Source organism: Eptesicus fuscus, chromosome 4 (genome assembly GCF_027574615.1).
Source record: "Eptesicus fuscus isolate TK198812 chromosome 4, DD_ASM_mEF_20220401, whole genome shotgun sequence".
In the NCBI taxonomy this organism is placed as follows: Eukaryota; Metazoa; Chordata; class Mammalia; order Chiroptera; family Vespertilionidae; genus Eptesicus; species Eptesicus fuscus.
In genome coordinates, this window is record NC_072476.1 from 101,896,292 (window position 1) to 101,924,020 (window position 27,729).

The 27,729-nt window shown below is 40.3% G+C and overlaps 1 protein-coding gene across 1 annotated transcript; it reads left to right on the forward strand.

The window, feature by feature from the left end:
- Nucleotides 1–1,075: 1,075 nt before the first annotated feature.
- Nucleotides 1,076–27,729, forward strand: EMB (embigin). The gene is made up of 9 exons (XM_028160772.2): nt 1,076–1,257; nt 11,235–11,324; nt 15,671–15,857; nt 16,070–16,158; nt 20,254–20,381; nt 22,899–23,178; nt 23,953–23,986; nt 26,952–27,006; nt 27,588–27,729. Exons 1-9 carry the CDS (start codon nt 1,149–1,151, stop codon nt 27,603–27,605), a joined length of 990 nt encoding a protein of 329 aa, XP_028016573.2. The 5' UTR covers nt 1,076–1,148; the 3' UTR covers nt 27,606–27,729.

A 27,729-nucleotide genomic window follows, 5' to 3' on the forward strand; every position in this document is an offset into this window, starting at 1 on the left:
GAAACACAGGCATGTGCCCTTGACTGGAATAGAACCAGGGACCCTTCTGGAGGCCAATGCTCTATCCACTGAGCCAAACCAGCTAGGGCAAAACCCACATATTTTAATGTTAGAGCATCCTGGGAAACCATCAGATCTTATTAATGTTTTATGTAACAATGGAGATTCTTCCTCTCTATAAAGCCCTAGGGTTTAGTTGTTTGCTTTTATTTGGTCCAGAGCACTGCAAAGTCCCAGCTCCAGCCTTGCTGAGTAAATAGCATCCTAAACTGCTCCAGTCCGAAGCAGGCCCACGGCTCTGCACGGGTTACAGGAGGGATTTTCAGAAGGTTTTGTTTCCAGAGCTCTGGGTGGCTCCTCAAATCTGTTAGGCTCAGCAAACAAAAGGGAAAGAAAAACAGACACACGCTAGGGCCTTGGGACTCAGTCTGGAGAGAACCGTTAAGCCTTCAGGGACTGGAGGGGAGGCTGTGTGCGACTCGTACTCAGAGCAAAGAAAGATGAGCCCAGGATGCAGGGCTGCTGGAGGCGCCCCTCCCAGCGCAGACCTAAGTCCCCTACTGCCCCAGAGGTGCGGGGAGCAGAGCAGTGTTCTCACACTCCCGTCTGTCCCATCGATGTAAACAGTGAACCTACTTCAAATGAAGAGCAAATAGTCTGCAGACATCATGTGTAAAAATATTACACTATATTATATATATTACACATATGTATACAGGCACATATACATGTGTATATGTACATACATGATTTCAACCTCTCCCCCAGGAGATGGGTCGGACATCCCCTGCCCCACATCTTGAGCAAGTTCGCTCCCCCTCCCAGACCTGCCAGATCCCGCAGGGCGGAGGCGTGCGAGGCTGCGCTGGGCAGTGGCCACCGCACATCCGGGCGCTGGCTGCGGGCTGTGAGTAGCAGAACGGATGGAGGCCCTGCACAGTCATGGGCGGCGGGGGCGGGCGTGGTGAGAGTCCCCCGGGGGAGGAGGGCAGGGCACTGGGCAGGGCACCGGCCCGGGCCCCTCCCACTCCGCCTTTTCTGGCGCTGCCTGTCCTCGGGACTGGCTTTGGGCGCTGGGCCACTGGCGAGTGTGTGCAGGTGCTCCAGGGACCTGCCTTGGCGAGGACCGAGGGAGACCCCAGGTCACCATGTGCGCTCTCCCCGGCCTGCGGGGGCCCAGGGCGCCGCCCCAGCCGCTGCTCCTCCTGTGCCTCCTGGCGGTGGTGCGCCCAAGCTCCGCGGATGACCATCCCCCAGGTGCGAGGGGTGCAGGACCCAGGAGGGGCGGAGGGCGCAGGAAGGGGTGTGGGAGGTCTGCAGGGCCCGTGCGCGCACCCCGCACAGTGCGGGAAGGGGCGCTAGGATGCTGGCGAGGCAGGTGAGCAGTGACGGTCGCGCCTTCCATTGGCCAAGCTCCGGTTATCTAAACTGGATGAGGGGATTGGGGCGGGTAGGGGACCTCCTCTCCAGGGCGTGCATCTGGAACCCACAGCGCCTGGGAGTGGGGGCAGGCGGTGGGAGGAGGGTACTGTCTTCACGTTTTGGAGAAGAGGGCCGTAGGGTGTGCGGGTGGCAGGCACAGGCAGGGACTGGCTTCTGGGAAAGTGCTGTATGTATTCTGAAAGCCATTCACTAAGGGCTTAAATAGCGCCTACTTTCTTCCAGCGGCAGGTTGGCTTTGAGGGTGTGAAACAGCAATGCAGCAACAGGCAAACAATCAAACAAAGCCTCACAACTCATTGGAGAGAGAGAGAGAGATAGAGATAGAGAGAGAGAGAGAGAGAGAGAGAGAGAGAGTCAGAGAGTCTGTTTTTTACACCATGGTCTCTGACAGTGAAGTTTTGTGTGGTGGTTGTTTTGTTGAAGACAAATTGAAAGAGGTATTTGTGGGCAAAATATTATCAAAAGCAATGCCAAATTTGCCACCGTTAGCTTCACCTGTTTAGAATTACTTTGTAGTTGAAAGCATTCCACCTAACCTGTTTTCTAATGCCCGCTCACTCCTGTGCTGTGTCAGTGTTAGCAGCCACTTAGGATGACAGACCACCTCTCAAGCTGGCAAATACTGTCCATCACTTAACTAAAATCGGAATGTTATGCTACACAGGGTTTTCAGCTTTTCGTAGGAATTCATCTTTTATGGGCTTATAGATTTTTCATCAGATACTATGAAGATGGAAAGGTAATCAAAGGACATTATTATTATTATTATTATTAATTGTTATTATTATTTTAAATAAATGTCCTTTCACGGGACTAGTTGTTCACAACTTGGACACAACATTTTGGCTGCTTCGGTTTCTAAATGTCCTTGCCTCACATCTCTTTTCCATTCACACCGAGTACAAAGGACTGTCCAGGCCATTTCATCTCCCCCCGTCTCCCCCTCCCAGGCTTTCCTTGGTTCTCCATCCCTGCATCACCCTTCATTCACCCCAGAACATTGGGTTACTCCTGGAACTTTGCTGTTGGATTTGGCTGTTTGTTGGAATTTCCAGGGAACTAAAAAGTGCTCCCTGGATCCTGCCCTCAAAAATTCTGATTCAGCCCTATCCTGTTTGGCTCAGTGGTAGAGTGTCAGCCTACAGACTGAAGGGCCCCTCCCGGGTGGATTCCGGTCAGGGGCACATACCTCAGTTGCAAGCTCGATCCGGAGGCAACCAATAGATGTGTCTCTCTCACATCAATGTTTCTCTCTCTCTGTCTCTCCCCCTCCTTTCCACTCTCTCTAAAAAGCAATGGAAAAATATCCTCATGTGAGGATTAACAAAATAATAATAATATTAATAAATAAACAAAAATTCTGATTCAGATGCCTGGGATTCAGCCTGGACATCTGGAGTTTTTAAATTCCTCCGTGTATTTAATCATGTGATCCCGAGCAGGTTGAAAACCCAGGCTTTAAAGGGATATGTCATCCTCAAGACTGCACTGCTGGGCAGTTAGTTATTCTGTTGGCACCAAGGAGCCCAGGGTTAACCTGACATGCAGAGGAGACTTCTAAAGAGAAACAAGCAGGCAAAAAGCCATGGAAGACATCAGCAAATAAAGTGTATGCATGTATGGCAAACGTCTGTGTATTACAGTGTCAGTGTTGTCCTTTCAGCTTCTCTTAAGGCAAAATTATGCCATAGAAACGGCATGCGGCTAGCATCTAATTTTAAGGAAGAATTAAAAGTTGTCAGGCAACTTCATCTTGTTTTATAGATTCTGCACTGATCTCCATGAGATTCCATTTCCTGTTTGCTAAACGACAGTGTGAAGTTTCCTGCCATTTTTTTAAATTGAGATGCTTTGAACTACTTACATATAGGTGTTCTATAAGCCAAAGACTTTTGGCCAAATTTTAATATTAAAAATGGTTGTACTTTTTCCTACTAATTGCTTGTGCCTTGCATAGGCATTGCATTATGCAGTTTATATACATAGCATTGTCTATAAAATATTATTGTCCAAAATATTCCATTTCAATCTAATTAAAGAAGTTCTAGATTTAAGGCTATAAAGCTATGACAAATGAAATGTGAAATCCCTGATTTAATCTGGGATCTTAAAAGTTAAACATTTTGGGGTCAAATATGAGAATTTTAGTACAGATATATTACATCAGTATTGTTTTTAATTTATAATATTAATTATTATAGGTAAGAGATAAAATGTCCTTTTACTTAAGAAATATATGGGAGGGGGGGATGGGAGACATCTGACTATGTGTTAGCTTTTATTGACTCTGACTTTGAGATGAGGAAATTGGAACTTGGTGAGGTTAAATCATTGCCAAAGCACACTTAGTTAATTAAGTAGTAGAGCAGGAAACTTAGCATTGTTCAGCCCAATTCCAAAGCTTGTTTTCCTAAACAGAGACTCAGGCGTGGCTCTGGGATAACTGGGTATGTCTAGGGAAGACTGGAACCATAGACAGAGAGCATAGTGTGTGAATCTAAATGCTCCTTTTGAGCTGAAGGGCTTGCTGACACAGTGCGAGTCCTAGAATAAAGTTAGGCACAAGGATTCACCCTAACTCATAGGCTGTTTCAGTTCAATAAGAAATGTAAAATGCCTTTGTAAAGGAGAACTATGATTTGAATAGGCATATTCAAAAATCATTGTTATTACTATTACATGGGACAAATCAAGAGAATGGGTCCTGTATATCCTTTGAAAAATGTTTGCAGAGGAGTAATTTGAAATGATCACTTTTAACTTCTAGAGTTACATGGCCTTTTTGCTTCCTCCATCAACCCCCTGCTTCCTTCCTATATGCTTCACCTCCCCCCGACCCCCTGCAGCAACTGCTTAGTAATAAATATTTGTTGGAACAAATATAATTCAAGTACCTAGATGTGCTGACATTGTGTTAGTCTATATCTATGTAGAAAACTTTACCAGTTTTTAATCTTTCAAGGTGTTTAAAATGTTTAAAGGAACAGATGAATTGGAATCATATCTTTAATAGGGTTGTATGTGATGTATCAAAATTTTGACCCTAAATTTATCATCACATTTAAAATTAGATTATACTAGAGGCCCATTGCACGATATTCATGCAAGAATAGGCCTTCCTTCCCCTGGCTTTGTTCCTGGCCACCCAGGAGCCTGCAAGTCCTCGCTCCCTGCCAGAGCACCACTCTTGTAGCTCCCTCCGCTGCTCCCCCTCCCCCTCATAGCAGGTGTCCTGCCCTCCCTCCCGGCCACTCTGCGCCTGCATATGCAAATTAACCCACTGTCTTTGTTGGGTTAATTTGCATACTCACTCCTGATTGGCTGTGGGTGTAGCAGCAGGATGGTCAATTTACATGTTTGTCTATTATTAGGTAAGATGAACATTTTTTAAAATTCTCACCCAAGGATATGTTTATTGATTTTTAGAGGGAGGAAGTGAAAGAGAGAGATGAGAGAGAAACTTAGATCTGTTGCCTCCCATACCTACCCTGACCATGGATCAAATTGGAAACCTGGGTATTCCATTCCTGATGGGGAATGAAATCTGCATCACAACTTATTTAAACAATTTATTTAACTGTCTCTTCCTCTTCCTGGTCTTCTGTCTCACCTCCTATCCTCTTCTTCCTTCCCTTCCCCAAATGCTTCCCTTCCTGCAGCCATGAAGAGGAGAAATGCAGAAAGCATTCTCCCTTGTTGGACTTAGGGGCCCAGATCAGGGAATTAGAGGCCTAGCCAGGTCAGGATGGTGTCCAGGTAGGAGAGCGGCCTCAGGTGGTGTGTTAGGGCCTGAGCACAGTAGGGTGGGTGCTCCCACAGAGGGAGGCCTGGAACTGAGCAGTGACCAGGGCTTTTTGCAAGCCCAGCCAACACGTGTTTCTGGCCCTGATCAGGGGATGAAGGTGAAGAGGCAGGAGAGCAGGCAGGACCTCTTTGGGGCCTGGCATGGCAGTGGGAGATTAGTTACATGAAGGGGGACAGACAGATGAAATGAGTAAAGCTAGTAAGGAGAATAGGACCAGGCTTTTCATTAGAAGAGAAGGAAATATACAGATCATGCATCATAGAAGTGTACAGTTGAAATGTACATAATTTTATTAACCAATGTCACCCCAATAAATTGAGTAAAACATTTTTTAAGAAAGAAAAAGGAAACTAGAATGAACCTTGGGTTGTGAATTCATGACTTTAAACATCTATTTCACTCTTATGTCTATATCTGTATAAGTAAATACATAGATATGAATGTGTGTATAACTCTAGGTATAATGCATATGTTGTGTATTTAATTGCAGATATATTTTATATCCACTTTATATCTATAGTATGTGTGCGTATGAATGACCATGCATATATTCTTAGCTCTGTCCCTGAGATTTCCCAATAGTGATAACCATACTTAGCACTGGAGTCAAAATACCATTCTTTACTAATAGTAGCTAGGATTTCTTGGGGAAATGACAGATTTCAGGGCTGGGGTGGGGAAAGTATAAGATGAGCCTGGAACATCTTGTGCCAGAAGCAATGAAGTGCTCAAGGCATGATGGGTCTTGTCAAAAGGATACAGGACCAGAGGGAAGGGGCTCCCACTGGACGAAGCTGGGCCAAACTGGGCATCAAAATAAATAATAATAATAATAATGGATTAGTACCATTAGTACCCACTGAATAATGCCCATTGACTAATATGGGTATTCATGAGTACATACCGATATAAATTAAATGAATTAAATAAAAGTTTGATGAATATTACATAGTTTCAAAGTCACATCACACAAAATTCTTACTAATGGAAAGAAGAAAAAAATTCATTTATAGTAGAGAAGCCTGCTTTAATCAAATGATCAAAGTGAAAATTATCAGTAAAGAGAGAAGTAAAAACGGCGTGCCATCTGACAGGATGCAATGAGAAGAACACGGTCACCTCTGGGGTATTCCTGCCAAAGAAACTGTCTCTGAATCTAATCACATTACAAAGCAGCTCTCCTGTTACTCTCACAAGCATCAAGGTCCTAAAACGTCCAAAGTGAAGGAAAACAGAAGGACATGACAGCTGATGGCAACACATCAGCTGAGCTGGAACCTTTTGTTAGAAAGCACATTTCAACCAAAGGACTTCTGTAGAAACTCAGATGAGGTGTGGCATGAGAGGGCATGCCTGCACGCTTGTTTTTCCATTTTCATAGCAGTACTGGGAGGGTGTGCCGTAGTTCCTGTGGAAAATATGCAGCAGTGTTTTAGAGAGGAATGGGCCATCAGGGCACCAACTCATTTTCAAATGTTCAGGGGAAACGTTTATTCTACACTTGAAACTTTTCTGTTAGTTCCGGATTATTTGAAAAGAAGCCAAAAGAATTTCAGCTCTTTCTGAGAAAGTCTGACATTAAACCATAGGGAATAATTGAGAGATGGTCATAAGTGTATGTAATTAGGTACATTTTCCAAAGGAGTGTTTGTTCTCAAACAGCAGATTATGTGTTAAGGTAGTTTGTCTTAAACTGTAATCTATTGAAGTTACTTCTGTATAGCTGGCCTCACATATTTCATAACATTATGTGAACTGTAGAATGAAACAATTCAGGACACACACAATGATATAGAAGAAAAACCTCACAATGCTTTATTAAAAATAAACTCTCCATTCCTAATAGTAGTCACTGTTCACACATAACAAAATGACTCAAATAATGCATTGTTCCTATAGAAAGAATAGATGCTATCTTTAAAAATGGTGTTATTCTTTTAATTGAAAATAATTTTTTTGGCATTTTAAAGTTATTGTGGTCATGTCATTACTAATGTCTCCCTACTCCCAAGATCAAATCTTTTTTTTTTATAGCCTTATAATTACACTAGAGGCCCAGTGCATGAAATTCATGCACTGGTAGGGTCCCTAGCAGCTGCTGGCTGCCAGCTGGGGCCTCCCTCCTTCCCCCTCCCCCCCCCCCCCGCCCCTCTGGCTGGCTCCACCCCCTGATCGAACTCCCGGACAAACTCCCTGTCAAGGGGGCAATTTGCATACTACACTTTTATTATATAGGATAGTCCTGAGATCCAGAAAGAGAATTTAGATGTAATATTGGATTGATCTCGAAGCCTGAGGTGCTTCTGTGATGGAGTCAAGAGCCTGAGCTAGCTAGTAGCCAGGGCTGGCTTCCTGTTTTGCATTTCAAAACTCCATCCAGCAATCTGGGCTTCTTCCTAAAAGGTCACCAAAATAGGCCCCTCCTGGAGGGAGGGCTGGGGAGCTGCCCTGCACTCTGCTTGGCTCTGCCCCTCAGCTGTGGCCTGGCTGCTGGGGGCGGGGCTCACATGGAGGTGGGCTGGAGAGGAGGAGGGCATGGCCAGGCCTCACAAGGTTCTGCTAGGGGTGTACTACTTTAAAGACCAAGAAGCACCAGCCCTTTTCTCTTCCAGTTCTAAATGAATGTTTAGTTTCGAGGAGAGGCAAGAAGGCAAAGAAGGGTTGCAATAAATGTCCACACCTTAAAAATCTCTGCATCTAAACGATGCAGAACAGGAACTCAGGGCCACGGGGCTGTGGAAGATGACAGAAAACCATCCTGTTGAAGAATCAGGGTGGAGGATGTACCTGTTTGGAAGTGAGGGTTCCTCAGCCTTGGCATTTTGGACTGGATAATTCTCTGTTGTGAGGGGCTGTCACTGTAACAGCATCCCTATGTAGTGGGCAAGTCACGTACCACAAAAAGAAATGGTCAAGCCCTGACCTTGGTACCTGTGAAGGTGACCGTATTTGAGAGTCTGGCCTTTGCAGAGGTAATCAAGGTAAACTGAGGTCAGCCTGGATTAGGATGAGCCCTCACCTTATGACTGTGGTCTTTGTGAAGGAGGGAGATGGGAGATTTGGATACAGAGACACAGCCACAGAGGGAAGATGGCCATGTAAAGATGGAGCCCATCATGGTAATGATACAGCTCCAGCCGCCTCCCCTGCAGAGGGAGGAAAACAAACCTTTCATTTCTGCAACAACTATTAGATGTTGGCATTTTTGCCACCACCTGGGAAATAATGCCCCGTGGAAAATTTCCAGCAATGACTGGGAAATGGGAGAGTACCATAACTTGAAGAATGCTTGCAAGTTCTTGGCACCATCGCTGAATATTATACAGCTTTGCTCACCCTCCCTTCTTTCTCCATGAAATGAAACCCCCAGTAAGTAACAAGTCAGTGGCGGAACTTGGGTTAGGATACAGAATTCCTGCCTCTCCATTTTGTATTTCTTTTTGTGACTCAGCCTAATCCTTTTGGGGAACTTTTTAAGCCACGTCTGCCTGCATTTCCTGCCAATTTCCTTCAAATACCAGCGTCTGCTGATCAGCCTCCTGCCAACTGAGAGCAATAGGTTTACTGTTCTCCCTGTTTTGCTTAAAAAATACCTCTGCCGAACAAAGAGCTCCTTGCTTTTACTAGTCTATCACCTTCTACAGACGGCCCTGCTCGGGATGTTTGTATGTGTTGCCCCTTAAAGGGATTTTCCCAAGACAAAAATCACAACAGTCATGCATATTCCTTTGCACTTGGGGCTTGTTCGAGCCTGGTCAACATGAATGCTTTAAAGGGAACAGGACATTAGGAGGCAGGTGAAAGCTGGTTTATAGACATGGGATTGTACTTTTGTCACATGATCTGGCAATTGGAAGTGGTCAGGATGGGTAGCATATTCTGGAACTACCCAACTCTCAAAGCTTGGTTTTTCCTTTTCCTTCTCTTCCTTCAACTTCTCTACACTTAGATTTTGCCCAACCCAAGCCTAGACTCCTTTCTCTCCTTGTTCTAACTCAGGACCTAGGTGAGCCCTTCCGTCCAGGTCCTGGTAAGAATAACCACAGCCTTGGAGCTCATCTCCCTATCTCCTCAGCATTAATCCCGCCTTGCTTCCCCCTCACCCCCAGCTACTGCACTTCCACAGTCCCTTGAAGATGTAGCTCAGGCTTCCCACTCTGTAGCTCCCATTTGTATGCAGTACTACCAATGAGGGCTAGTCTTACGCGCTAATGACAATCAAACACACATGGCTGTGATGCATGCAGCCTCTTGAAACCGAGCTCACTGAGCTTCAGGCTCCTCATCAGCATCAAGCATGTGTCAGCTGCTCTCTATAGTCATTTACGTGAAACAAGAAGAATGACAACAATTTTTTTTCAGCTTCTGTCACTTTCTTATTGTTGCTGACAGGGTAAATAATAATAATAACAGTAAAGGATGTCAGGCCTTCTGGAAAGGATGCTGCTTCAAGGGGTAAGGAGTGTGTGAACCCTTGTATACTGTTCTGCCTGGGCTGGGTGGAGAAAGCAAGAGGCAGAGCTAGAGCTGGTGCTGTGCAATCTTCCTGGGGCCGAAGCTGGAGTAGATCAGCTCCTTCCTTCCCGCCCCATCTGCCTGGACCTTCCTGAGATACTTTCTCTTTCCTGTAATCTCTTAGTGCACTAGGCCCAAGAAGGAAAAGACGCATTTTCATTAGGAAAAGATAGCCTCTTGGCAATGAGGATGTGTGCATGTGTGTCTGAGAGGCAGAGAGAATGATGAATATTAAATGTGGGTGGAGGAAAGGTCCTGTATGTCTGGGAGCCCAGTGAGACCCTCGGCACAGTTTCCTATAAATCACCATCAGAAGGGAGTATCATTTCGGGCTTTCATTCGTTAAGGATGATTTGATGGGAAAGTACATTCCACATTCCAAAGCTGCAGGAGAAGGGAACACGCCTTCGGAACACCACGTACCCGAGAATTAGGTTCTGCTGGGTAGATCTTTTCCCTCAAGCAGTATTGTAAACGCTATGTGCAAGCTGAAGCGACAAAAGCAACCGCTCACTGTGGTACCATTTCCCATACAGAGAAGAAAGGGAAATAACTGGAAATTAATTTTGAGCAAAGTACAAAAAAGTGAAGCAAAAACAGCCAGGGTTAATGGAAACTGAATGAAGTTTAAGGAATGCAGCCAAACTGACAGTAACAAGCCTTTACTTTTCTTCTCTCGGTTGTTTGATGGAGTTGGAGTAGTTTTCAGAGTAGGTCAGGTCGGGGGTCCTGATGTCAGAGAAATAGAAGCCAGTGTAAGAAAGGAAGTTCCAGGCCAGTGAGGGAGGCTGAAATACAAAACTCATTTCTGTGATAAAAGTTTTCAAAAGAAGATGCAAGAGACAGAGGAAAAGCCAAGTTGATTTCAAGGAGGCCCCTGCACTGGAGCCGCAGCTGGAAAGGAAGAGAGCTGGACCCACTGGGCATGGCTGCGTCCTCTGTCCCCGGCCCAGTGTCCCCGGGCTCAGTGCTCTCTGTGTTCCTTCGAATGCCCCTGATTAGGGCCATCCTGTGCCTCCTGTCCTCTCCCTGTCCTCTCATCTTCTCTGCCTCCGCATGCCTTGCTTTTTCCTGCCACTCTTATCTAATCCCTCAATGTCTTCATTTATGTGTTATAAAGAAGCTATAAATTGTAGGATAACAAAATAAAAGTTATTTTTAAAGCCACTTGGTGTAAATCAACAGGAATTTTTCAGTTTAAAAAAAAAAAGACCTAGAAACAATTGAGAATTTGGTCACACTTAATAGCCTGATATATTTCTGAATATCTGTGGAGCATATAAGACTAATCATGTACACAAATAATACCTTAATAAAAAAAATTGGAGAGAAAAAAAATTACTAATCAGATCTTCCTGAAAACATTATTTTTCATGACTAGTATATAACACGGTAGCCATTGGAAACTGGCTTTTAGATAGTCACTTAATCTTGATAAGAATATATGATCACCTGTTCCTTTTTCTCACAGCTTTACCTTTTACAAGTCTACCTGCTCGAGGAGAAATGCTGGCCAGATACTCCAACCTTTCCTTGGAGAGTCACAACCTATCCCTGACTGGTAAATGTATCATATTTCATATTTCTTTTCTTTAAATATGCATGTTTTTTTTTTTTTAAATTGACTTTAGAGAGAGAGGAAAGGAGAGGGAGAGACAGAAACATTGATGAGAGAGAAACATCAATCACCTACCTCCTGCATGCCCCCTATTGGGGATTGAGCAGAAGCTCAGGCATGTGCCCTGACTAGGAATCAAACAGGCCAGGCTCATATTTATAATAATACGATGTGGAAATAAGCTTTTATTTTTCATTAAGCCACTGCATTTTATCTTGTGAAGTAGTAATCCATACTCGTGGTCTGCTGGGAGAAACACACCAGCCCCTTATACAATCACAGTATCTGTGTATAGTATATATAGTACTGTATAGCAGACAATGGGGACTCTGCCATGAGGATGCTGGGCTCTAGACATGGGAGGAAGAGGCAGCTCGTCTAGACATGGGAACTGAGAAAGGCTCTCTGGAAAAGGGACACTGCAGGGAGAGGAGGGTTCATTCTGACTTGCAGACACTGATACAGTTTTTGCTGGTGTGTCCATTCAGATCACTTTGCATTGAGAGGAGGATTCATTGAGAGGTGAAAAACCTGTAGGTAGCTCATTTGAAGATGCCCCAGGGAGCCCATGACAGAGCAGGAGAAGAGTAAAGACTTCTGGGCTAAAACTCAGCTCTGCTTCACCTTTTCATGGTTTTTGGACTTGGCAACCAGTATTTCAAAAGCAACCTCAGAGTTCTTTAAATGAGTAAGAGTCATTATCCGTTTGAGTAACAATATTAAAAGTTCAAGTATCATTTAAAATACTTTAAACCTGTCCGTTGAGTCAATAACGAGTTTTATCCAATTATATGTCCTCTCATCTGAAAAACTGTTCCTGTACTTCTGTTTATCAGGAATCAAAGGAGTGCTTTCCCCCCTGTCCCCCCCCCCCCATCTGATTCCAAAGGGATGTTTGCACTGCACTTTATCATAGGACATTTTTATGACATTGTGCAACTTCTCTTTGTTCCCAAATATGCCCATTCCAATATTTAGAATGTATTCTTACTTGCTTTTTTACTGTTTGCGAGTCCTAGTGGCCAGTTTCCCTGTTGGGATGAAATGTTTAAGGGAATTCATGTGAATAATACGTTTGCCAATCCTCTGACCAGCCCGAGGGTGCTGGCAGCACCACACCCTTCAGCTTCCAGTCCAGCAGGCGCCTGGGGAAGGAAGGTGCCTGGGGCGAGAGCAAGAATTGACTTTTTTTAGTTGATGCTGGGCTGGTTATTTACTTACTTAACCTGTTCGCAGGGCTTAACTCCTAACTACTCTTTCATTCTGCGACTGCTGTTCAAACTAGTATCCCTACTGTTACGAAGGCATCAAGTGTTCACAGTTCATTGCTTGCTTACCTTCACGTTGGCCTGATGAACTTGAGTCAGGCAGTTTTCTCTTCCTCCCAGGCCCCTGAACTTGGGCTTGCCCAGGTCTGAGCAATCACTAAGTGCATGACAGCCCAGTCACACTGTGTGCCACCACCACTAGTTTGTCCAATGTCCTCTCAAAAGCTCTTGCTAGCGGGCTTTCCCTCCCTGTGAAAAAAAGGCCTATTTCTGTTTTGATTCTGAGATACTTGCAGATCCATGTTCATAGTGCAATAGACTTTTTGAATTCAGTTTTCCCTTATTTAAGTCCGGATTTGTTTTTATTTGACAAAAGAAAAGATTTGACCTTCATTTTGAAACACTGGTTGTCAAGACGACTACATTTACATGTGGGTTGTTGTTCTGTTGCCTTCTCATCACAGAGTTGGGTTGTAGGAACTGTCTTTTGTGAAATACAGAATTCCAACCTGAAGATGTATTTATGGTGACTAGGAACCTTAGGCTTTATTCTCACCTTTGTCACTAGGATTTTAACCCACTTTATAAACGGAATGTTTGTACCAATATTGATTATTCAAGTTTGACTATAAATGGTGGTTACAATTTATTTTCTTTTTTCTTCTGGCCATTTTATAAGCTGATCTCTCTTTTAGGATAAAATTTTTCTTGTAGAGAAATTCAGATGTAATACATTAGTTACAAACTTCGGACCAACATGACAATCATCCTCTTTCACTGACTCTGTAGATTAATTTGGGGATAATTAATGTTTTTATGATATTGTGTTGTACTGCCACCTGTGATTTAGATGCATATTTGAGATTAGTTATTTTTTCTTTTAAAATATATATTTTTAAAAATTTTATTTACTTAAAGTGTAAATATTTAATATGATGATTTTATATATATAGTGAAATGATACTAGTCAAGCTAATTAACATACTATCTTCTCAGTTATTTTTGTGTGTGATGAATGAACCTGAAATCTACTCTTAACATATTTCCAGTGTTCAGTAGAATATTATCAAGCATATTAATGAATGTAGTCTTCATGCCTGTACAATAGCTCTCGAATGTTATTTCACCCTACCCAACTGCAACTTTGTATATTTGACCAACATTTCATTTCCCCTGCTCCCATAGTCCCTGATAACCACCCTTCTACTCTTTTGCTTCTAGAGGTTAATTTTTTTTAAATATTTCACAAGTAAGTAAAATCATACAGTGTTTATCTTTCTCTGTCTGGCTTATTTCACTTAGCATAATGTCTTCCAGTTTCAACCATGTTATTGTAAAAGGCAGGATTTCCTTCTTTGTCATGGCTGAAGCATATTCCACTTTGTATATGCCACAACTTCTTTGTTCATTCTTCTATTGATGAACACGTGGGTTGTTGTGATATGTCAGCTGTTGTGACTACACGGCAGCAAGCATGGTATCTTTTTGAGATCCCGATTTCATCCCCTTTAGCTATGTGCCCATAAATAGGATTGCTGAATAATATGGAAGTTCTATTTTTTATTTTTTGAGGAATCTCCATACTGTTTTCCAAATGGCTGCACCAAATGACATTCTCACCAACAGTGTTCAAGAGTTCCCTTTCCTCCACATCCTCACCAATGCTTGTTATCTTGTGTCTTTTTTATAATAGCCATCCAATCAGGTGTGATGTTTCCACTGTGGTTTTGACTTGCATTTCCCTGATGATTAGCGATGTTGAGGACCTCGTCATGTATTTTTTGGCCATTTGTAATTCTTCTTTTGAGGAATGCCTATTCAGGTTCTTTGCTCATTTTAAAATTGAGATGTTTTATTGCTATTATTCAGAGTTATTTATTTATTTATTCTATTTTATTTATTTTTTTAATCCTCACTCGAGGATATTTTCCCATTGATTTTTAGAGAGAGAGTGGAAGAGAGAGAAACACAGAGAACATTGATTGGTTGCCTCCTGCACAAGCCCTGACCAGGGCCCAAGCCAGGGAGAAGCCTGCAACTGCGGTACATGCCCTTGACTGGAATCAAACCCAGGACCCTTCGGTCTGTAGGCCGATGCTCTATTCACTGAGCCAAACTGGCTAGGGCTGCTATTGAGTTTTATATGTTGTAGTGCACTTAACTATTTTTAATAAGAGTTCCTGATTTAAAGCCTGTCCTATGTAATACATTTTAAGAGGCTTTTTAAATTTTTTTCCTTTTTTGTAATAGGTGAAAGTAGACTTTTATTTCAAGTGAAATTAGACCCAATTAGACCCATTAAGGTCTAACTTGTCATTTTATCAAAGATCACAATTTGCTTAAAGGTCCATACATTTAAAAAATTTTAATGATAAAAATAAGAGTATTTAGGCAGATGTAAATTACTATATGATTTTAAGAACAGTCTTTTAAAAAATATAGTTCAGAAATGAGCAAATGGGTAAAGTCCTGGAAATGTACATGTCATGACTGCTTTTGTTAACACTCTAAAAACGCAGAACTACCTTACTGCAGTTGGGGAATTTTATACATTGTGCACCAAGTTCAATGGACATATTAATGTGTTGGCTAACCACAAAGTATTTCAGACTTAGAGGTAAAACTCTTTCTACATATTTTGATGCTTGTGCTTTGCTAACAGGAAAGCAAGCAAGCTGTAGAAGCACTTGAAAGTATATGAAACCGGACACCACTCCACAGGTTGCTTCCTCCTCTACCCTTGACAGCTACAGATTTTAAGGAGATTAAGATCACAGCCTAAGGCTTTTGCAATTACGTTAAGGTTTTAACAGAGCTTTTCCTCAACAGTTGCCTAGGAAAGAGAATAATAAAGGGCACCACATCTGTGTTAACAAGAGAAATAATTCCTGAAATGAATGTCAGATGAGGAAACTGTCTCAGTAGAGCACTACTGTTGATTTAAACTGTTTTCTATATTGGATTTCCCTCTATGTAGCTTTTACAATATCGTTTGGTTTTGTTTTCTTTTGTGGCTAATAGAATATTCCAATATTGCAGTAGAAAAAAATATCACTTTGCAAAGACCTTCTAATGTAGAACTCACGTGCCAATTCACAACATCTGGGAATCTGAGTTCAGTAAATGTGACTTGGAGAAAAGATGATGAACTTATTGAGAATAATTATCTCATCAATGCAACAGGAAAGATTCTGTATACCCAATACATGTGAGTACACCAAGTTTTAAGCTGGTTAGTTACATGAAATTACTAAATTCTAAATATTTTTGTTGAGTGACATTTTTTCCATTGTTTTCACCTGAATGTTATTACAAATATTTTTTTCTTTTTTAAAATTTTGATTAATGGCTAAGTCTTTTCATTTTCACTGAGAGTATTTAGAGAACTAAGCCCATATTAATACCTTAAATTATCTTTAGGTTCACCATCATTGATAGCAAACAAATGGGAAGCTATACTTGTTTCTTCCAAGAGGAAAAGGAACAAAGGGGCACATTTAATTTCAAAGGTCAGTACTAATCATTTATAGAGTTATAACTTCAGTGCTCTATTCTGAGAATACTACATCCCCCAATTTTATATTATTACTGCAATACTAAATATAATGAAGCTAAAATAAAATAATATGTTTTCCATTGAGTCATCAGTGGCAACCTTTAAAATAGTGCTTCCCGGTGTCTTCCCAGTGTAGGATTTATATTTCCCAACCCACTTCTACTTGGCTTCCAAGCCCTAGTTTAAAGCACAGGGTTTAGTTAGAAAGACCAGGCTGCCAAGTTATTTGTAAATCACAGCAGTCTCTTGAACCTATCTATTCATCTATCTTAAATCAATCAATCTATCATCCATCCATCCTTCATCCATCCATCCATTGCTCTAAACTCAGAGCTTTCATAGTAGCCCTCCAGGTAACTGAGTCACTGTACGCTTCCAGTGATGGCGAACCTATGACACGCATGTCAGCACTGAAAGGTCCCAGGTTCAATTCTGAGGCAGCCGCATGCCGAGGATGAAACATTTGCTGCTCCTGAGGATGAAACATTTGCGAAATAATGTTTTTTCCTCAAAGTGACACACTACCCGAGTTATGCTCAGTTTTTTGGCGAAGTTTGACACACCAAGCTCAAAAGGTTGCCCATCACTGGCTTAGACTGTGAAACTATGCGTCCATCAGTGGCTCTAGGACTTGGAAATTTAAGGATACATAAAATTTAAAAATACTATGAAGATGCACAAAGGGTTGCCTGCTTTTGATCTCATTAAGTAAGGACAACCCCAGAATATAAACCACAGCTTTCCCTGTGGGAATGGACAAATCAAAGTATTTTACTCTTTCCATCATTAAACCAAAACTTTAAAAGCCTCAAACTCATAATAAAGACTAGCCATTCAAATTGGATAATTATCTTTATGAAAAACCCACATTCTGTGATAGATTAGTGAACATAAGGTCCATGCTGCTATTTGGGAAACTCAGTCTGTCGCTACATTAACTATTTTGGGCTTTGCTTCACTTTAATTTTCCTGGACACATAAAAAATCATTCTCAAGTCTGGCTAGCTGCCCTGACAAAATGTAGATACTGTTCCCAAGGCCCCATCAGTAGTGGAACAGCCTGCTTCATCATTACCGAGATTTAAGATGGTTCACTCCTATATTCCTCCTTGTATTCCCTCAACACTTACTGACTCATTTCCTTCATGTGGTTCTATATATGTTCTTTCTTGGTAAACATAATAAATTCTTATGTTTATGCAAATCAGCCTCTGCAAAGGCAGAAACTGTTATCATCCTTTGATTATTTTGATCATATCATTCTCTTTTAACTTTCCTTAATTTGCCTAATTTAACTTAGTGAAGGATAAACTATATACAGTTCCTCACATTATTCCTTTCCTTTCCTTTTTCATTTTCCTTTCCTTTTGTCTTCCCCTTTTTTCCCTCCCTCATTCTCCAATGTGTTAAGAGGATATTGAATACCTGTACATACACATGCTCATGCACACACACAGTCCTTGTAAACATTGTATTGAGCCTCTTTAAAATAAGTAAAGAAGACCTATGGGTCTTAAGAAAATACTCAACAAATCTTGAGCCTTGATGTGATTCCAAGAAATACAACTTTAAGAATTGCTTCTCCCCTTTTAAATGGCTGTTTTCTGGGTACTAGTTATGCCTATTGAAAGCTTAAATATTAAATATATTACATTTATCTCATTAGCTCTCTTATAATAAAGTACCTAAGCTATTACTTGGAAGTGATTATTCTTACCTCTGATATGAAGATTAGCAAAGGCATTTTACCTTTCCATGTATCAACAGGTTTAATGTCAAGTGATCTTGGAGAAGGCTTCTAGATTTCCTATCTATTTTGAGAGAGCGAGGCTGATGCTGGCTAGAGTATCAACACTAAGACTAGATCTGAAATCAAGTGCATGAGGAATGAAATTGGCACTGAATATTTAAAATCTTTGAAAAATAGTTTTCTTGAAGCAGTTTAGCTCAGTTTATTAGAGATTTTTTTGTTTTTAATTTTACAAATATACTTTCATTGATTTCAGAGAGAGAAAGGGAGAGGGAGATAGAAATAGAAACCATCAACGATGAGAAAGAATCACTGATCAGCTGCCTCCTGCAAGCCTCACACTGGGGATGAACCCACAATCTGACTGGGAATTGAACTGTGACCTCCTGGTCAAAACTCAACCACTGAGTCACACTGGCTGTGCAGTTTATTAGTGTTTTTTTTTTGTTTTGTTTTGTTTTTATTAAGGTATTACATGTGTCCATATCTCTCAATGCCCACTTAACATCAGTGTGACTTTTAAAAGCATCTACTATAACATGAAGATATTTATAAAATAAGTTGAGCCCTTCTAGATCTTTTTTAGTGAAATAATAATTATTTGTAATTTTTCTAAATTAATGTTGTTTGGAGAAATAATTTCATTTGATTATACTTTAAAGATGTGTGGTATCTGCAGAACAACTCATATTATAGTTATTTAACTAGATCTATAAGGCTTATAGAATGGTATATATTTCTATCAATGCCCTATGCTTTCTGCAGATGGATTGCTTATGATTTTTCCTAAGAATAAGGATTATCTTTCCTTAACAGCACTACCATTGAGTGTGGATGAAAAGCCTGCTTTATTCTCTATTTTAAGTTGAGACCAAAAAAATTCTTCTGTTGACTACATGAGTCAGCTATAGTACATGAGCCTGAGTTCTCAGAACAATTCATCAGCACAGTTCCAGCTTCTGCCTTTATGAGAGCTGGTTGATTAATTACTACAAGATTGTAAAAGGGCCCACATCGCTGGTTAGTACAATGCAAAAACTCTGCTGACTTCGTGGTCTGGCTAGTGATGCCAGTTACAGGGCAACAGCAAATGTGGCAATTACTTTTCACCCTGGAAAGATGAGTGATGGTATAAAAAAATACCAGAGATTGGTCTGAATCAGCAACTTCACCATCTTTAAACATGGCTTCTTCCAATCCCAAGACTCTCATGTGTCCTAGTTTATCCAAAGCTCCAAAAGGTCAATCAGACACATTTTAATACCGTATCCCTGTCCTTGTAGTCATAAATATTTCCAAATGCAAGCAGCAACCCAGAACCATGTGTGACCTGCAGAGCAGTTCTAACAAGTTATGTTCCCTAAGCATAGTACATTTTATAATTTAGGACCACATGGCTAGTATCAGCCATGTAAAGCATGGCAAAGCCATGGTAACTGTCTTCTTGGCCATTAATCTAGAGGAAAGTAAAAAACAAAACCAACAGAAGAGATGAAAAGAAAGCAGAATTGTGGTTTTGTTCCCTTCTGGTGTCACTGTCACTTACCTACAGTCTACCAGGTATACCCTGACCTTAACACTTACTTGAGATGGTCTAATAGCCCATCAGTGTGTCCCTCTCCCAAACTTCATAAAATGCCCAAGATTTTCTTGAAAAGCCCCTTTCAGCTAGCAGCTGTGCTTCCCAGGCACTTACTGGAAAGGGTATCTTCTATCTTGTTTCCCCAAAACATTGCTTTTCTTCCACTTTGATTCCTAGCCTGAGTAAACGTCAATGTTTTGATCATATTTCAATACATAGTTTCCTGCTGAATCATGACCTAACCTATTTCCAGAAAGAGCGTGCTGAGATTGCGACTTAGACGAGATATCTGGGAGATCTGCTGGCTGGGGAGGCAGAAAGGCCCTGGACTGGTGCCCAGCACAACCAGCTTCAAAGTAGCCTTCAGAACAGTATGTGTTTAAGGCAAGCCCAGCCTGGCTCTGGAAGTAACTGCATCACAGCTGCATTGTTAAAATGCAGTACCAACCATGTGCACACTGTGCCTCGCCAGGTGATACCCAAGCGTAGCTCCCTGCCCTCTGTGGGTTGGAAGGAAACTGGCTTCAGAAAAGAATCCCTGTTTCAGCCATGCTCAGATCTCTACTTCATCTGCAAGGCTTTCATGGAGGCCCCTCCTAAAATGGGTTGCTCTTTCTCATGTTGATGAGAAAAACTAAATAAAGTGACTTCAACTTAAATACATACTTCCTACTCAAACTCTTTCCATAATCTACATTTCTCTACATTTTTCTTAGTCCCGGAACTTCATGGAAAAAACAAACCAGTGATCACTTATGTGGGGGATTCAGCTGTATTGATATGTAAATGCCCAAAGTGTGTTCCTTTAAATTGGACCTGGTACAGTATGAATGGGAGTGTGCAGGTAAGATCATATTTCTTTATTTGAAGAAAAAAATAAAAATTTTATTTCATAATATGATTATAACAGACTTAGAATTCCAAGGACTATTTACATGTCTGCTATCTTTTTCTTTAGTATGTGTTCATAAAGAAAGAACAGTGATAAAGGGAGTTGCCATTTGATGTTTTTAGCTTATTATATTACACATCAGAAGATACTCTTAAATGTTTCATTATCTGTTGTTGTTTTTTTACATTTAGCAATCTATTTAAATTCTTTGAAATAAAGTTATAATTCATTTTTACTTGACAACTTTATAAATAACCCCAACAACAACAAAGAGATTCTTTTTTTCTTATCGTTGCAAGAAAGTAACTGGGAAAAAGGTCCTCTTCCTTTCCTGCTCTGTCTCCCTCCAGACACACTTGTGATAGGAGGCAGTACAAGGGCACCATCTCAGAAAAGAATGACAACTTGGTCCTTTGAACTTCGATCTTAGGTTCTTCCAGTAACTGGCCTTGGCTTCTTTTGGCCTTCCAGAGACTTAAGGGAAGCCAAATGCTTAAAATTCCTATTAAGGAATTAATGGGTATTCAAAGATCTGATTCAGAAAAAAACAAAAAACAAACACACACTTGAGTCTTCAAGAATCATTCTGGCTCTCTTTCTTCCTCCCAAATAGCATCTAATAGCATGGAAATGTAGGAAATTATCCCATTGCCCTGTTGCTAATGGTCACAGAAATTCAATTCCGTAAAGGCAAGCTGTAATTCTAGAAGGAACAGTATGAGACAGTGTACACCTTAAATGAAACATTAAGTTCCTTCTTTGACAAAGTTGATGCTATCATAGACTGCTGAAAGAGAACGGGGAGAGTGACTGATTCTGTGATAACATTGGTTTGATTTTTCAAAGAAACAGCTCACAACCACCTAGGAGTAGACAAACCATTAACATTCCTGCTTCTCTTCTTATTGCTAATTAGGAAAGGCAATCATTTTGTATATGTAAATATTTTTAAAAAACATGTAAATATGTAAAAATTATCAATTGTGATATTGGAATGTACAGTCTAATTTATTTATGCATATGTGACACTGATGAAAATACCCTAAACCTACTTATATTAAACTTCTAGAATGTAGTCTGTGCAGCTCTCCATTTGCTATACTCATTTTCTGTTATAATTTGGCCCTAAGCATGGGTCAGATTAAGATGTGAGAAAAGTGCAGGGAAGAAGGTGCAGTCAAAACTTTAGGTCAAGTGTTTTGTCAAAGTGTGAACCAACCATCTGCATCAGAATCCCCTGGGATGCCTGTTACTCACACAGCCCTCAGATTCATCAGCTCCGAGTTAGAGAAGACACATGGGTAACAGCATCACCGGCAGTGCTGTGCCCAGGGAGAAGATACTATAATTTTGGGGGCACATAATATACTCACCGAGAGTTCTTCAGGTAACTTCCAGGAATATTTGTATGTAGGTGAGCATCTATTGAGCAGTGCAATTGAATGACAGAGCAGTGAATGCATTAAATACTAGTAGCCTGAGAATAAAATTGAATTTAAATGGATTAAATAAATAAGCCCCCAAATAGCCTAGTGTGACAGTGTGACTCTTGAGTAGCTGGAAAAACCCAGTGAATATCAGAAGCCAGCTTGAGAGAGAGAGAGAGAGAGAGAGAGAGAGAGAGAGAGAGAGAGAGAGAGAGAGAGAGAGAGAGAGAGAAATTCAGATATGAAAGGACAGAGAGTGCCCAGACCACCACATACACCAGACTCATGGGGGATGTCCACCCATCCTTCCACATCATCTTTCAGGACAGAAGATTTCATCTTCAGTCCCTGTAAGAGGAACTCCCAATCTCCAGAGCCAGTGATCTTCCTTTATAGGAACGATGAGATTTAATAGCTTCATTCATTTTTTTAAAATATATTTTATTGATTTTTTACAGAGAGGAAGAGAGAGAGGGATAGAGAGTTAGAAACATCGATGAGAGAGAAACATCGATCAGCTGCCTCCTGCACACCTCCTACTGGGGATGTGCCCGCAACCAAGGTACATGCCCTTGACCGGAATCGAACCTGGGACCCTTGAGTCCGCAGGCCGACACTCTATTCACTGAGCCAAACCGACTTCGGCAAATAGCTTCATTCATTTAATAGTTGGTTGAATGTATTCCTGTGCTCGTGAAGGGGAAAGTTCTTGAACAGCTGGCCAGGAGTTAGAATGTGAAATCCAGCTGGCTGTTAATTCTCATATAATATTTATCCATGATGACCTGCATGTTGTGGTTTCAGACATTCAGTGGTAAGTACTGCAAGCAAAGTATACTTCTCCTTTGCTTGTTACCTCTTGGAGATCAAACTCTGATAAGATGAGCTCTGTTATGTATAACTTCTCACAAGTGTTAACATGACTTTCTGGTAAGTGGTTCTCTTGGCCCTATCTTATAGCTTTTGCTCCAAACTAGATCATTTAGGACATGTCTCTGTATGCAATATGATAGGAATGGATTTTAATGTCTCCTTATATTAGGTTCCTCTTGATGTTCAAATGAGCGATAAGTATGTGATCAGTGGACCAAATGCTAATGAAACAAGGCTCAAGATAATGCATCTTTCAGAGGAAGATCAGGGAGCTTACTGGTGCCATGCAATATTCCAATTAGGCGAGAGTGAAGACCACATTGACCTTGTCGTGCTGAGTTATTTGGTGCCCCTCAAACCATTTCTTGCAATAGCTGCTGAGGTTGTTCTTTTAGTGACTATTATTCTGCTTTGTGAAATGTACACCCAAAAGAAAAAGAACCGCCCAGGTAGGATTTATTTTTTAGATAACATTCTCAAGTTATGACTTAATATATTACAGGGGCTTCAAAGATTTTGGGAAAAAAATCTAGTTTTTATTACTTGGAATGATATTTATGTTAAAATCAATGGTGATAGTGATCTTGAATTGATGATCTTCCTGTTTCAATTTACTAAACTATTATAGAACTAAATATATCTTTTCCACCATTTTCTTTGGTGTTACTGGTACCTACAAATCAATTAGGTAATATGTGCTTTGGTCCTGGAATACTGGGAAATTCTGTGATAGCCCAATAGAAAAGATCTCAAAGACAAATAATTGCTTTTTCACTTAGATAACTCACTTAAAATAGTTGATCAAACATTTTAGAGTTCTCATAAAGAGACTCGGTCCTGTCAAGTTTCCTAGTTTTATAGCCTATACCTGATGGATTATGGGTTGAGAAACCAATGGTCTTCCCATAAGATAATTTATCTTAAATTATGTATTCTTTCCTGATTTTGTACTAAAATTCTATAACTTAAATAAATTTGTAATTTATCAGTCAGTCCTGTTTTGAGAATTCGAAGCTCTAGACTATGCTTGATAGAAGTTTTAGGCACAAGAGGAGGACAGAATGGAGGTACAGCTGCCTAAGGTTGCTCATCTTTCATTTCAAAGAGGGGACACAGCACAGGGCATTCTTAACTGGGGTTGGGGGATGATTTGAATTAAACATACATGCTCCATTAGAATAATAAATCAATCGTAATATGCATATTCTTCTTTTGTTACACAGATGATGGCAAAGAATTTGAACAAATTGAACAGCTGTAAGTAGTATTTTTTATAAATTTTCACTTGAGTGAAATACAGATAAATATGAGATAGAATAAAATGCTTAGAGTTAGGGGAAAATCAGGAGTATATTATGTATGTTACTTGCTGTACGTGTCCGTGTTGTAGTGAACATCTGGAGTTTGTCTGTTGACATTGGAATCCCATTTTCTCCTGGAAAAGAGGGTTTACTGGTAGTATCTACAACATAGGGCTGTTGGGTTAAATGATATTCTATGTGTAAAAGGGCCTAGTGTGGGCTATGATGCACAAAAGGTGTCCAGTGACCATAAGGAAGTATTATTTGTGTGAAGCACTGATTCTCAACTCCGGCTATATTTTTGATCACTTAGGATGGATGCTCCTTAAAAATGCAGTTACTCAGACCTTACTGGATCTCCGGATCAGAACCTCTGGGATTGGTGCATGGGCATCTGTCTTTCTTTAACATGTCAATCACTGATGCTGATTCCCTGTTGGGTGGAAAATGACTGGCCTGGGATTCTGTTAGTCACTATTTTGAAAGCACACAAATTGTGCGTTAGCTCTCTTACAGCACACTTTGTGGAGAGGTGACCATATGGAGGGCTGGGGAGGAGGTTACCAGGGGTACAGTTTGCTGTGCTAAAGCTGGGAGCGTCTAGTTCCTCCAACCCAGAGAACTGAGTGTAGAATACAGTGACGAAGGAGGCCAAGACTGGGATTAAAATCTGAGCAACATTCATTTTATAACTGGAAGCTAGTACCTCTTACTGCCCTTCATCATTTTCATCCATTCCCCCTCCCCACTGGCAACCATCAGTTTGTGCTGTCTTTGTAAGCCTGTTTCTGTTTGTTCATTTTTATTTTTTTTTAAGATTCCACATATAAGTGAAATCATATGGTATTTGTCTCTGTCTGGTTTATTTCACTTAACATAATACCCTCTAGGTCCATACATAAGCCACAGGATGTAATGTACAGCATAGGGAAAATAGTCAACAATATTGTAATAATTTTGTATGGTGATATATGGCTACTAGACTTATTGTGGTGGTCACATTGCAAGGTATATAAATGTTGAATCATTATGTTTAAACTAATATAATATTGTATGCCAATGATACTTCAAAAAAAAAAAAACTCAGTAAAAGAGCCAAGGACTGGGGGTCAGAAAATAAGACCAGAGGAAAGCAGCCAAGATAAACCTAAAAAATTGGAGGCCTGAGCAAATGTTACCAATGAAAAATTGCCTTTAAAGTTTATCTTTATCAGCCAACAGAGCTGTGAGGTGTGAGTACAGTAGTCACTCTTAAAGAATGGGACAGGGTGTACGGCTGTCATTCGGATATTTGTAGATGCTATGCAAAGTAGTTATTGTAATCAATTCACATAAGGCAGGTAAAATAAACCAATACTATGTGACAATACCATGTGAGCTTATAAATTAAGGGCATAAAGTCATTATATCAGGAGTCCCATAACCACAGATGGGAATACAACAGTGTTGCTTAGAATCACAGACTCTCATGGCTGGAAGAGAATTAATTGTTCCTCTTTCTGGAGAACTTGAACATCTTACTTATTACTAATTTGAACTTTGCATCTTTCTGGTTCCCATGTATGGAATCTCTTTCTTATACTAAAAGTCATATACAATTCCTGACAGACCTTTCGATATTTGAAACGTTACAACCTTGCCCGGTTCTTTGGTTCCCCCAGCTCAGCCTCCCCAGTGTTTCCAACCATTCCCTTGCAGTGAAAGTAGGAGGCTGCTCTGGTCTAGCACATTCTGGTTGGCATAGGACATTCTGAAAGGATGGTGTCAGAACACCATGGAACAGACGACCGATTCTTCATAATTTACTTTTCGCTTATGTAGTCTACCCTATTGAAAAATGCTTTAAAAGTATTTTTTCTAGAATGTCTTGGCAATGTCAAATTGATTCAGTCTCTAGTGTAATGCATTAACTTTCTGCTCTTTGAAAACTGGGATATTGTACATCATTTTCTCCATCCCATACTGCTCCACGGAGATCACTGACATCGTTTCATTTTCCTCATCTTTAGGTTATAGTGGTAGCTTTAGATTTCATACAAGTGTCAAGGGCACTTGAAGTCATTCAGACCAACCTTTTCCCAATGCTCTTTTAGAATTTCTTAGCTAGGAGATAAATTTTTCTTGACAGAGAATATTATGTATCAATATATTTTATATATAATGTTTATACATATGTGTTCAGTTAGATGCCAGTTATTCACAGTGTATGGTGGAAATGATTTTTTAAAATAGTATAAACATGCAACAGCAAAACAGGCTAGTTTTAGTGCTCATTCACATAGTCCAATGAGGAGCTCACTCAGATATTTAATCCACACAATCTCACCTAACTGTCCTCTCCCCCAGATTTCAACATAATTGACTTGATGGTTGAATTTATTCTCTGGTGTTAATGGCGTAATGAGCTCAAAGCTTCCTGAAAGACCTAGGAGGGCATTCATTACACACCCTTGTTATATAGTTGAGCCACTCTTGTCTACAGAATCTGAAGCCCAGACTTGTATTCTTGCTCTGATGCACATTGGGCAGATAAAGAACCATGTTCATCCTCTAATTCAGTGTAATAAACTCATCAAAGTACAGCACCTGTAACTCATATATTGGCTGAGCTCCTGATTGGCTATTACCTTGCATTTGTCAAAACAACATACATTACAGCCATCTACCCAAGCCCCCACATGTGCTTAGGGAGAAACAATTCTCCCTCTGAATAAAATAGACAGGCCTTTGCCACTGTCATCTGCAGCAAACAGAATCAATGACATAAAAAAAGAAATCAACATTATGAGTACAACTTTTTTAAGAGTAAATTCCATCTGTATTCACTTTTCATATTAACCTGATAGTCATGATATAGTTACTGACTTAATTTTATGCAGTGTAAACATCAAGTGATTTTCTTTTTTTTATTTTCAATACAGGAAATCAGATGATAGCAATGGTATAGAAAATAATGTCCCCAGGTACAGAAAAAATGTAAGTTACTTCTAAATGCTATTCCAAATAAAAGGTAAAATCCAATATACATAGGCTGTCTATTAACCCAGCTACTTTTTTAAAAAAAAGTTTAATTAAAGATCTAGTCAATCACTATGTGCTTGGTCCTGCTTGTTTACAACATTATGGGAGAAAATAGACAGTTATACAAAAATAAATGACATCTTTTTTTCCCACCAAAGAACTAATATAAAAGTAAACCTATTGTACTGCCTACATATATGCTTTCTCTTTTGTCACCATGAACTAGTTTCTTTTACAACTTTTCATGTAGTCTTATTTTTTCCCCTGTCTCAATTTTTCTGGATTGTCCTATTTTATTCTGACATATTCCATCTTTTTTGGTTACTACTAGCTTATTTTCTTTACTGATTAGAATAAAAATTTTCATAGTTTGTCAGCATTTTTCTCTTGAGTAGGCAGAATAGGAACTGTTGGTTTTAGCAATAGTTTGGATCACCCCTGCCCAGCAAGTTTTGCTTTGCTGAAGTGATGATAAGCCATTATAGAGTAACCAGAACATGCTAATTTAAGTTTCATTATGTTTTTATTTAACTCAGGAATCTGTGAGCCAATGAATGAGAAGCCTCATGCCAAGACTCATGGGAAGATGTACAAAGAGTTTGTATTTCTGCTTTGTTTATGCTTCCTGTTAAGAAAATCAGAGTTATTTTTAAAAGAATAAAAAGTTTAAGCAACATG